Source organism: Acartia tonsa, chromosome 4 (genome assembly GCF_053477335.1).
Source record: "Acartia tonsa isolate MP-2025a chromosome 4, ASM5347733v1, whole genome shotgun sequence".
Lineage (NCBI taxonomy): Eukaryota > Metazoa > Arthropoda > Copepoda > Calanoida > Acartiidae > Acartia > Acartia tonsa.
The window spans coordinates 25,912,661-25,924,682 of NC_137263.1; the positions used below are offsets into that span (position 1 = coordinate 25,912,661).

The window sequence follows — 12,022 nt, forward strand, 5'->3', positions numbered from 1 at the left end:
ACTTTTTTATGAGCAAATTTTACTTTTTAGGATTGAGCTACACTTCCCTGAAGTAGAAAACAAACCTTACTAAATATTTTTAAAAAAAAACATTTTTACTGACATCTTATTACTTTACCCATGATTTTGTTTTTGAATTTTTCTTAAGTTGAATAAAGCTTCTTTGTTTATGATGTATTTGATCATTATGCAATCTCGTATTTGGTACAAATAAAATCTTCTCAAGTGGGAAAGTAAATAAAACTTTATTTGTAATTTTTAAAATTTTGTTGACTTACAACATTTAAATAAATATTTGGCTACTTGTTTCAATAAGATTTTATAGCATTTATTTTGCATATGGAGCACAAATGACGACCATCAAATTTGATTTCAATTTTAGAAAAAAAATCATTTATTAATCTTCTTTAATGTAAGGTTAAATAAGATTTAGTAGAGGCCGGTCAGGCATGTGGTATTCAGAGCCTTGAAAATATGGAGTGTTCAGGGGGGGGGGAGGTGCTTGAGCTTTAATTTGAAAAAAAAGGATTCTACTGATTTTATTTATTCTCTATGCAAAAATATTCGGAGAACAACATCATTTTTCTGCGTAGCAACTCTATAAATCTTTACCTCTAAGTACTTTTCTCGCTTTCTTAGTTATTAAACCTTTACCCGCATCCGATTTTTAATCAATTCTCTTCATTGTTTCATAAATATGTTATTTTTAATGTTTTATTTAAATTTTAGGTATGTTTATTGACGGTTCAAAATCATGCTATTTTATTTATTAATAGAACAGGTTCAATAGACACTTAAACCTTTACAGAAGCAAAAAGAACATAGCTGAGCTGGATTTTTAAATTATTTTAGTGGTGAGCCAGATCGGGATGAGCCAGATCAGGGTGGCTCACCTCGATCTGGTTCACCACTAAAAATATTTAAAGATCCAGTTCTTGCATGGAATAAAAATTAGCGGCTGCGCCTATAGAGGTGGCACTTTTTCCTAACCTCGCCCCAAAAAGTAAAAATCTTCGAGAACCTAAAGAATCCATATCAAATTACTAGCATTCCAATATTTTGCTAATATTAAGTAGTGCCTACTAAAGATCTTAATATTTTCATTTAAATTGAGATACTCTTTTCAGTTGTCGCTATTATCATTATCATTAAATAATTTTAAATTACAATTAAATTACAAGATAATAAATACAAAGTACGTTTGTTAGAGGCGCAACAATGGTAAGCTAAAATATTTCTGGGAAAACAGTGCACAGTCTAAAAATCAGTCGCTTTACAATATCAAAGGTTTATTTCAATTATGGTATAAAAATGATTGTTACAAAATAATCAGCAAACTGCAGACTTTGTAATGACATTAAGAATGTCGACTTTTTAACATTAATTAAAAGAGTCCATGGCTGACATGAGAATTTAAAAGGTAGAAAATAGTTTGGGGCAAAACACGACAAAAAAGAATATATCATTTCGTACGGATCTTGAGCTTGTTTCTTAATTTTACATCTTACTTTTACGAAGGGTTGTGTACGCATGTAAGCTTTATTTATAGAGTTGCTGCGTCTCTTACAATGTAAAGGGATCTAAAAGGAGAAGACAATGATCTATAAATTAATGTACATCCTCAATGATGATACATAAAATTACCCCTTCCATAGATTAAAATTAGTATTTGAATCGTTTGGACACTCAATTAATTAACCAACCAATCCAAAATATACTAAAGTCCCCATAGTTGTTAAGCCAACGAATGAGAAAACATTATTATAAGACTTATTAGGACTTTTTTAATAAACAGCCCATAGTCTTTTCTTTCTCTGAATTGATACACCTGGATGCAAAACCTTTGTAAATACTGTTATCTAAGTAATTGACAGAACTGCAAGGTGTAACTATCATTCTCTAACTCAATAATAAAATGTCTTTCAATAACTCTCAATTAATTTCTTTGTATTAGAAGTCAGGCATAAAGGGAGAGGACAATTGAACATAAAAATATAATTAATTATCAAAATATTAAGTACAGAGGACTATATGATAGAATTTTACTTATAAGAATTTTATATTGGTTCATTTTACATTTGCTTATCCCTCTATCCAGTCCAAAAAGGAAAAAGTCATTGTCTGTCCGTCCTTCTTCTACACTCTTATTCCTAGCTTAAGCTTTTCATTCATAGTTTTTGGTGGATAAAAACTCAGAAATTTTAAGAAGTGGAGCAATAGACGTTAGATTAATGAATACCCCAAATTATAATAAACAAAATTACCACTATAGTAGGTTAATATTACAGGAGTCCCAAATTTTGTTTTCTCAATTTTGAATTTTTTTCAATTTTGAATTTTTTCCCGGTCCCGTTATTTTTCTTAGTTAGGTTAGGTTAGGTTATAGGCCAGGGGGTCGAGCGCTGCGGCTAGGCAGGCTGGGGGGCCGAGCGCTTCGGCCCTAGTTATTATTTTGTAGACAGGGGTATAAAATTGTCATATTATTAAAATAGCGGACACTCCTAGGTTTTACTTAAGCAATGTCCATTCTGACGTTTGTCCACTCCGACGTTTGTCCCAATCCTAAGTTTGTCCATTCCGACGTTTGGGACTCCTGCGTTTGTCCACTCCGACGTTTGGGACTCCTACGTTTGGGGTAGGACCAAAATTATTAATGTCTGGAAAAGTTTGCAATTCTTACTTTACGTATTTATAACGTCGGTATTCATAATTAATTGTAATATTAGATTATATTAAAACTTCAAAATAGTAGATTTTATAATCCTAATTTTCAAAACCGCCCTCTAAATTTATTCATACCATGGATAAATTTATGATGATTGGATAGAACCAACATTTTTATGCAGTCCAAAGATTTATTTGTCTGAGATATTTTCATTGAATGAGTCATACTTAAGTATGAGATGTCTTTCATAAGCAACTTATATATCAGGGAAGCCTTTAACAGGTCCTTTATTCATATTTATATTTATTATATTGAATTTGTGTGTTACTTATGAGCTCTTAAACGTCTGTACATAAGGGACTGTACGTCATCAAGCATTATTACTCTTGGACACTAAATCATTAATTTTAATATAAGACTGAAAAATTAAAGAGGATTTCTTGAAGGATTGATATACAACACAATAAATAGGATAAAACCTTACCATAACAAATATAAAGCTTCTCAGTCAGAACAATGTCATGAAATTAATGAACACAGACTTGCATATCTGTTTGATTATAATGGTACTTTTTAAGAGTGTTATTAATATTTTGAGTACAGTTATGTTTATTAGTGAGAAGGAGATGCTTAGCTTAGCTATTAGTGAACATGTATCTCATAATAGAAATAAATATTCAAATTTATAGTTGAGATAAGCGTTTCTTAATGTTCTTTATGCGTCTTACTCCTCCCCCCAACTACAATTCTCTATCTAGCTATCTTAATATCTACCTTTATCTATCTATCCATCTCTGTAATTAATTCTTTTTTCAAATAAAGAAAGAAAATGAAAATTAATTGGAAAGTTTTAGTCTAATATTGTGACAGGGGGTAGTTTGGGTTTGTCAACCTCTTAAAAAATAGTTTATCCTTCCCTTCTTAAAACAATAGTTTTAACTTTTTTTAAAAAAAAGTATGAAAGGTATTGGAGAATTATCCCAGACCCCACTACTATCTCTAAAAGGTACATAAATATAACTTTGTGCCTAAAATTAGAATGCGTATGCTACTCCTTAATTTAGACTACACTCAGATATCCATAAATTAATTCTTCACTACATTCTTTACAACTTTACAGGGTTACCTTCAAATTATATAAGGAGGGATATTTCATCCTAAGATGAAATTTTACGCCTCAATTATGCAATATCCCATCATAATTGTTATTTGTATGTAATTCGCTGACTAAAAAAGTTTGTTTTATACTCTTTTAGTTCTTCTTTTGTGAAAAAAGTTAAATTATCAATTCTTTTTTTTAACTAGCAGTTTAAGCATAATACACTAAAGAAAACAATTTAGACCATGTAAGTCATTAAAAATGGAGAAAAAATAGATTCTTATTTTTGCCGTATAAAATTTTCAGAATTGTTCATATTGTTTTACTGTAGGATTAAGAAGGTGATTATTTTGAGTTGTTATTTTTTGTTGTGGTGCACACTACATAGCCTTGTCTAGAGGGAAGGCTGTTGAGTTGTTGAGCTGTTGTGCTGTTGAGCAGGGCGGAGACAACAACTTTGCAGGGCGGGGTTCTTCTTTATTCAAACAGGAGGAAAATTTTCATTCTGATACCATCTTTCTCTCTGTGTCTTGTTCTCTCTCTCTCTCTTCTCTCTATATATTATTCTTTCCCTCTCTTCTCCCCCCCCCCCCTCCCACTTAATATATCTTCTCATTTGATTTTTGTCTTGATCTGATTACTAGCACGACTAATAATAAAATATGAGATATGCCAAACTTTCTACAATCTCATATACAGATACTCTTAGAAAAATAGTCAGCATGTTATAAATGATCCTTTTTAAGTATGCATGACTAAGTATTGTAATTTTTATTTTTCTATTTTCTGTGTGTTAGATGAGAAGTTAAGGTTTAATTATTTATTGGGTTTTTTAATTTTTATGCATACAAAATATATATTTTAACAATATTTTTAAGAATGACGTTTTAACGAGGTAATAATAAGGGTATAACTGGTATAACTATGCCTGAAAAAATGAAAAGAACATACAAATAATCCAATAACAGCAATAATTACAATGATATCTTATAAAATAAGAATACACGGTTAATCAATTAATTATAAAATAAAGTAACACAAGTAAATGGGGATGGGAAGGAGAAGTCGAAAATTATTAAGTGTAACAAAAAAGTACAGAGCTATTCTCAAGAAGAATAAACAAATATTGCATAGAAAAATGTAATAATAGCAATAGATCTAATAGGTATATCAAATAAGAACATGATTCACTCGACGGTTTCTTCTAAATACTATTTCCAGCAAATCTTGATTTCAGGAATCCTCAATCTTCTTGGCATTATTTCGGTAAAGTTGTAAATAATAATAAAGGACACTCTAAAGTTTTCAAATCATAGTAACAAAAATACCGAAAAGCAAACTTTATTTGAAGACTTAAAAGTGTCCAAAAATTACAATTCATTTTTAAAATATATCATAACATTAAATAATTACAAGTCACATTAAATATCAAATTTGCCAAAAATCAGTCCTTTCTTTAGGCCTATTGGCCGATTTTATAGTCTAAAGAGACTAATGAAACAAAAATGAAAGAGAATGAAAGGCCTAAGTGACCAAATATTAATGACATTTTGTTTTACATTCCAGATCTACCTTGAATTGTAGTTTACCAGTGATTTGTAAAACAATTACCAATAATTATTAATTCACTTTTTACCGACAGTACAAAGTAAAAAATAGAGTTCTAATTTAAATACCTACATTTATAAAACTAAAACGATTACGTTAAAAAGTATGAATGCCCTTCCTAAAGTGAATTAAGGACCAATTTAAAACAAAGGCTAATAAAAAAGAAAATTCGTAGTTAAACATAAGATTACAGATTTAAATTTAAGGCCTATAATTAAAGTAAGTTAAGGATGTTTCCTGAACATATCAAAATAGGTAAAGTTTCATTTTTATACTAATAAGATGTGCATTTTATTTAACAAATGGTGGTCCATAACTATAATCGAATCAATGTATCTAAAGTTCGAAACCTAACTTTTTAGATTTAAAGAAAAGAAAACACCAAAACACGCACACACACATACACAATCGTAGTGCTACAAATTAACAACAAAAATAACATAACCTAATTTATATAAAATAATGTGTATTCTTTGTTTAGAACTAACTCATCTGAAGGTATAATAATTTTATGTACAAGCCATAAAAAATAATCAAGAAATTTCTCACTCTTGTAGATAACACACATTAATGACATGATATAAGGTAATAATTATTCTTAACAGCACAAGAGTATAACAAATATGTTAACTTTTAATGTAAGAGTTTAAAACAACACATACTTTCACAAATTTACCGTCGCAAACTTTAACTTTAGCATTATTTGTAGCACCACTGAATAGTAAGAAAATATGTAGTCTCAATTTATACCAGTAATAATATAATAATTGTTTTAAATTAAGTAACTTAGAAAAAAAGTATTTTATGAAAACTGAGCAAATAAATAAAAAATTATACCGATATTTAATAAAATCCGTCCATGATAATTATTTGCTTTGCACGTGGTAATCCACTAATACTCATTATTTAAATACAGCTGTTAGCCAGCATAGACTATTAAAAAATCATTCAAAACTTTAAGCATTCGAGTAAGAAAATCCAGTAAAAACCTAATAACATTAGTATAAGGTGACGCATACACGTGGGTATCGAATAAAAAGTACATTTTGTAGCTGGTTATTCAACTTGAAATATGGAGGGGGGGGGGGGGGGATTAAAAATGTAAATTTTGGGGTAGATGAAAAACATTTAATTTTATAAAAATCACGATGACACCTTATTTACATGTTGGATCAATCAAAAACAAGTATAAGTTAAGGAATTGTTTCATAACTCCATACAAAACAAATTCCGTACCAAAACCACCTGCGGACAAAATAAATTCAGTAAAAGAGAAATAAAGACGAGAAGAAATGTTTTAATTATGAAGAAAACTTAAGCGACAAAACTTTATAAAGAGATAACTAAAAATATTATCACACACACACACACAAATAATTTGTACAACCTAACACGACGGTGTCCGGCTATAAAATGCGTGTCGGTGATCCAACAGGGTATAAACCAGTTTGTACGAGACTGCGCAAAGACAGGAGAGGTGTACAGAACACCTTCCTTCTTGGCGTCTCGTACTCAACTCTGGCGTCTCGTACTCAACAGAGTTAACCCCATTCACTCCACAAAACATTTCTTATTAATAGATTACCATTTTTGCCATAAGAACTTTAAAAATATTTTAGTTTTGAATGTCATATCCTTTGTATCCGCTACTGATTCCCTGTTAACCATATGATGATCTACAACAACATATTGTGCTTCAATATCTATACCAATATAATGCAACAACTGAAGGCCTAACAAGATAGTCAGGCTTTTGTGTTAATTCGGGTAGAATAGAGCAGACTCTTCAAGTTCATATCTAAATAATCTTAATATTCTTCGAATATTTTGTGTTTTAAAACTTTGGGAACTAATGTTCAATCTTGACTTGGTTGTACGAATTAGTAGTGTCCAAACTTTTTCACCAATAATTTTAATCTACATTATAGTCTAGGAGTATTTAATTAATGGTGTTTAAACAATCCCGCATAGATATGTAGTAGAAAATTAAATATTTTTAAATAAATAGGGTTTAGGCTAGCAGTATTTATAGCATATTTAAAACAGAATTATACAGATGCCGCTTGATTACAAAGTTATTGATTTAATTGCCCCACTAAAAAAAGCAATTGAAACCATACATATTCATAAACAGTCATTTTGTGGTCAAAATTTCAAAATTAAAATCAAGTTTTTATTGAGAAATTTTCAATAACATTGGTTCGTGATTCTGTTGTAAAGGACAAAATTAAGGAATTTGAAGAAGAAAAAAACTATTTTTCATATGGCCAATTCTAAGCTTTATGTTTTATTGTATACTTTTTAACGATCTTTTAATAACAAATACACTTAGTTCTTTCAAGACAAAACCTTTAAAAAGTTAGCTTCGTCGCTTGTATGGCTTGAATGCAAAAAAATAAACAAAGGAATCCTTTTTTAAAATTGATGAATTTTTTGGTCAGATGGACCATCAGGATATATTATGTCTATTGCTTTAATAAATAAAATGTTGTTTACGAGGAAGTAAGATAGAAACTTTTTTTCCCACTTTACTGAGAAACCACTTGGTATTTCAGGCCGCGGCAATAATAGCATGGAAAAATATTAAATATCATAATATAATAATATCATAATATAATACAATTTACTACAATTTTCACAATTTTTTTTTCTGGAAAATGCATGAAATAGTAAAACGTGCATTCCGGCACACGCGCACGTTCACGCGCGCCGTCAGACATCTATGTATGCAAATATATTAGCCTAATGTGCGCGAATAAAATTTCAATAAATATAAAGTTGGAGACGCTAAAGACGTGTTTTTTTTGCTTTTTGAGAAAGCTTTATGGCCTTAGATCTAATACAAAATTTGAGAAAAGCTCTTCTGTTTCAGGATCTTAATAAGACATTCAGATTTGCATCCTGTAACATTAAATCATATACTTTACATGCAATTGTGATTAGAAGCGTGCACAGAGTTTGTAAAAATGTCTTTGCTAATTGAGGCGTCTAGCCCATCAATATCTTCGTGCACGCCCCTGATTGTAATGTTTGTTAATGGGTTCTGACCATATACAATAATACATACTGTGGAACTACCCATGAGCTAACCAAAATTTTAATTATATCAGCTTACATTTACATATAATACTTACATATGAATTGTATTTCATTCCAATTTAATATTGTATTGTAAATCGTAATTCTCTAGATCCTGGTCGCCAGAGGGGGGGGGGGCAAAGTCATCCTACAGGCAGGGGAGGGGGGGGGGTGGCAGAATCGACTTATTGGTAGGAAGGTAACTCTATAATCGAGGTTGGCTGTCTGCCCGTCCGAAAAGCTATGGGAGTAAATGTGATATTCTCGGCTGCTATTTAAGATGGAATTATGCTTTTTTTGGGGTGGGGGTGAAGATATTCCTTAACAAAGAGCTTCCTAGTTTCAGATTCATCATAATACACAGTCCATGATAACTGTCGTTTACTAGATTAGAATATTAGGATTTAACTTTTAAAGCTAAAATCTACCCTGGTCTGTTCAATGCATAAAATGGCATAAATAAGTTAAGAACTCATACAAAGCTTCCTTATCAAGCAAAAATCCATAGATACTAATATTCAAGAGATCAGAAGTAATAAGGACATGCATTCTAAAACTTAAAGATAAAGAAAAGAGATATCTATACAAAGGGACTGTTAGACAAAATGAACAAAAAAAATTCTTAAAATAGTCTTACAATTGACGGACACATAGACATGTGAACAAATAAAAAAAAATTATAAAACTACTGAAAGCATTTATTATTAAGAGGAAATGTAATAAACTTTATTTTCAAATTAAGGATGAAAATTTCGCAAAGAAAATTTGCATGCAAAAAAGCCGGCTATGGTTCGGCTACAACACTTTGCATATACATTTTACTTTACATTTACTAGGATCTTACATTGTTATATGCGTAGAATCAATATAAACAACTATCTTTTTAAAAAAGGCTTAACACATTTCAAGTTTAAGTTAAAATTTATCATATCAATATTAATAAAACAATAAGATAATTAGTGGACCTCTGGGATCCCCCCCCCCCCACCCTCAATTTTAAATTTAAATTTTAAAAACAAGATTAAAAAGGGGAGGTCATTTCTTTATAGGGGCGATTTCTCTTGAGAGGGTCATGGTGCCCGCCTTCCAAACCTAGAAAGCTACATTGTAAAGTAGTACCATATCAGTTCAGCGGTTAGCAAGATCCTTTAGTATAAACAGACATTTAGTTACTTTTATAAGTATTGTTGAGCAGCGGCGTCATATTTTTTCCTTCCAAACCAAAAAAGCACGCACACACACAAACACATACACATACATCTGAATCTGACATGGTATACACGGCCAAGGGTCAAAACACTACAATTAAGCACGCAATGTTGTTAAATTCCGATTGATAAGATGAATATACATGGACAGAATATCTACTCTGTTAAACTTGGAAATTTGCTATTGACGTCTAATTTAGATAGTATTTGTCGACTATATATGGTAATTTACTAAAGTGGCCACAGACTGAAAATTTAATTTAACTGTATATGTTAATATACGAAACATAAATTCTAGAATTCAAATTGTTTGAGACAGAGCAACAAAATGATGCATGAAGCTTATTTAGTACAGAGATAAATTTTTTTTTTGAGTAGGAGGTGAATATAAGCCCCTGCCATAAGCTCTAGTCCTGTGGGGCTATTTTCTGAACCTAACCTAGAATAAACACTAATTATTATATATTTTCAAGGACTTAAGTCACAATTTTGTCATATGAAAATTTTAATTAATTTATATCGTGTAGAGGATATTTGATATGTCATGGAATAATTGGATTATTTGAATGACTTTAAATTCACTTTATTTTTTCATAAATAATTTTAATTGCTAACGTACAAAAATTACAAACATCACTTGATCTTCTTATCCTCACATTTAGTCCGCAATAATTTGAGTCATATTGGTCTTTAAAGTTTGGTATGGAATAGTGTTAAAAAGAAAAATATACAACATGACCATATCTACAGACCAGGAAAAATAATTTTTGCAGTGTAGCTGCTGTTGAATTGATCATTATGTCAGTGATGATCATATGATCAAACCAATAGAGTAGGAAGGAGTAGGGAGAGGATTGGGTTTTATTACAGGAATCTGAAGGGATAAGACAATGGCCAATAAATTGATGTACATCCCCGAAGATGATACACAAATTTATCCCTACTGTAGGTTACAATTAGTGGTTAAAATATTTGCACACTCAACTTAATAAACTAGCCAATCAAAATTTAGTAAAAGTCTCCAAAGTTCAGCCAACGAATAAGAAACGTTTATATAAAATTTTGGTTACTGGTGTATTAAACAATTCAATGTCCCCTTCCTTCTTAGTTTTATGAAGAAAATGGCCAATAGTTGGATTTTAATCATATTTCAGTATTCAATATATAACACCTTTAAGTAAACTATATTTCTGACAATATAAAAGTTTCCTTAATATTGAACATAATCATCCTTGTTGAACTAGACTAGTTATAGCATGTATGTACATTTGTAAATGTTCTACTAAAAAGCCTTCAGGGTAAAGAATATTTTTTTAGGTTTTTATGTTAAATACTCGGGTTCACGCCATCACAGCTATTAATTAAAACGATAATATCAATTTTGTTATTTTAAATTTTGAACAAATTTGGATTATCTCTTTTGCTCCTTTATATAGTAGGGAGTAGACATTAGAAAAGTTTTAAATTACGTTCTCTAATACATTGGCTTAAAAACTATGGGTACTTTTGTCAAATCTTGATTGGTTGGTTCAATCTAGTAGTGTCCAAGAATTTGAACCAATAAGTTTAAACCACAGAAGGATAATTTTGTTTTGGTTCATTTGGGATGTAATTTATTTTTCGTCGTGTCCCTTAAAATCCCCAGACTTTAATATACACAGTCCTGACCATGTCTATCTTGTTTCTATTTGTGCTAATATTGAAATTACTTTTTCAGAGTGATGGAGAGGAGATAGTGAGTCATGAGGGTGCTACCAGCACAACCTCCCAGAGCACCATCCAAGTTCTGGCAACCACAGAGTCACCCTCCATATATGGACACAATTCCAACACTCCACAAACTATTAAACGAGGTAGGATTAATAAATGTAGGATTAATAAATGTAAATGTATAAATGTATAGAGTGGCTGCGAGTTTGGGATATTTATTTCTAAGAGGAAATTTCTTGTGGTTTTAAAAGCAAGTTTATACTTTTCTCAGATTATACTTTTAAACTTTTCTTAAATTGTCCTAAGAAATCGAGTTTCTAAACTGAACTTTGATATTTTTTCATTGTGAATAATTTTTTTATATTGTAGCAATTAACTTAAAGTTATTTGTAATTGATTACGCTTTGCTCAGGTGTCATAAAACATCTGAACATCTGACAAAGAGAATTTTCACATAAAATTGGAGAAACTTGAAAAGAACTTAGTTGTTGTACAGTTGTGTATGTGTTTTTTTCTCTCAATTTATTAGGACAATGTAACAATGATTTGGTTTCAACCTAATACTCTCTCTCTCTCTCTCTCTCTCCCAATCTCTCTCTCTCTCTCTCTCTCTCTCTCTCTCCCAATATCTCTTTTTCTCTCATTCTCTCTTTG

General features: G+C 30.6%; 2 protein-coding genes across 5 annotated transcripts in view; both read left to right on the top strand.

Moving 5' to 3' along the window:
• Nucleotides 1–12,022, top strand: part of LOC145316572 (uncharacterized) — a 257,683-nt gene that overhangs the window by 99,839 nt on the left and 145,822 nt on the right. The window lies entirely within an intron of this gene.
• The window catches only part of LOC145315409 (uncharacterized), a 127,633-nt gene that overhangs the window by 21,559 nt on the left and 94,052 nt on the right, over nucleotides 1–12,022 (top strand). The window contains exon 2 of the mRNA XM_080155391.1: nucleotides 11,376–11,511. Coding sequence (XP_080011517.1) covers nucleotides 11,376–11,511 — 136 coding nt within the window. The remainder of the gene's footprint in view (nucleotides 1–11,375; nucleotides 11,512–12,022) is intronic.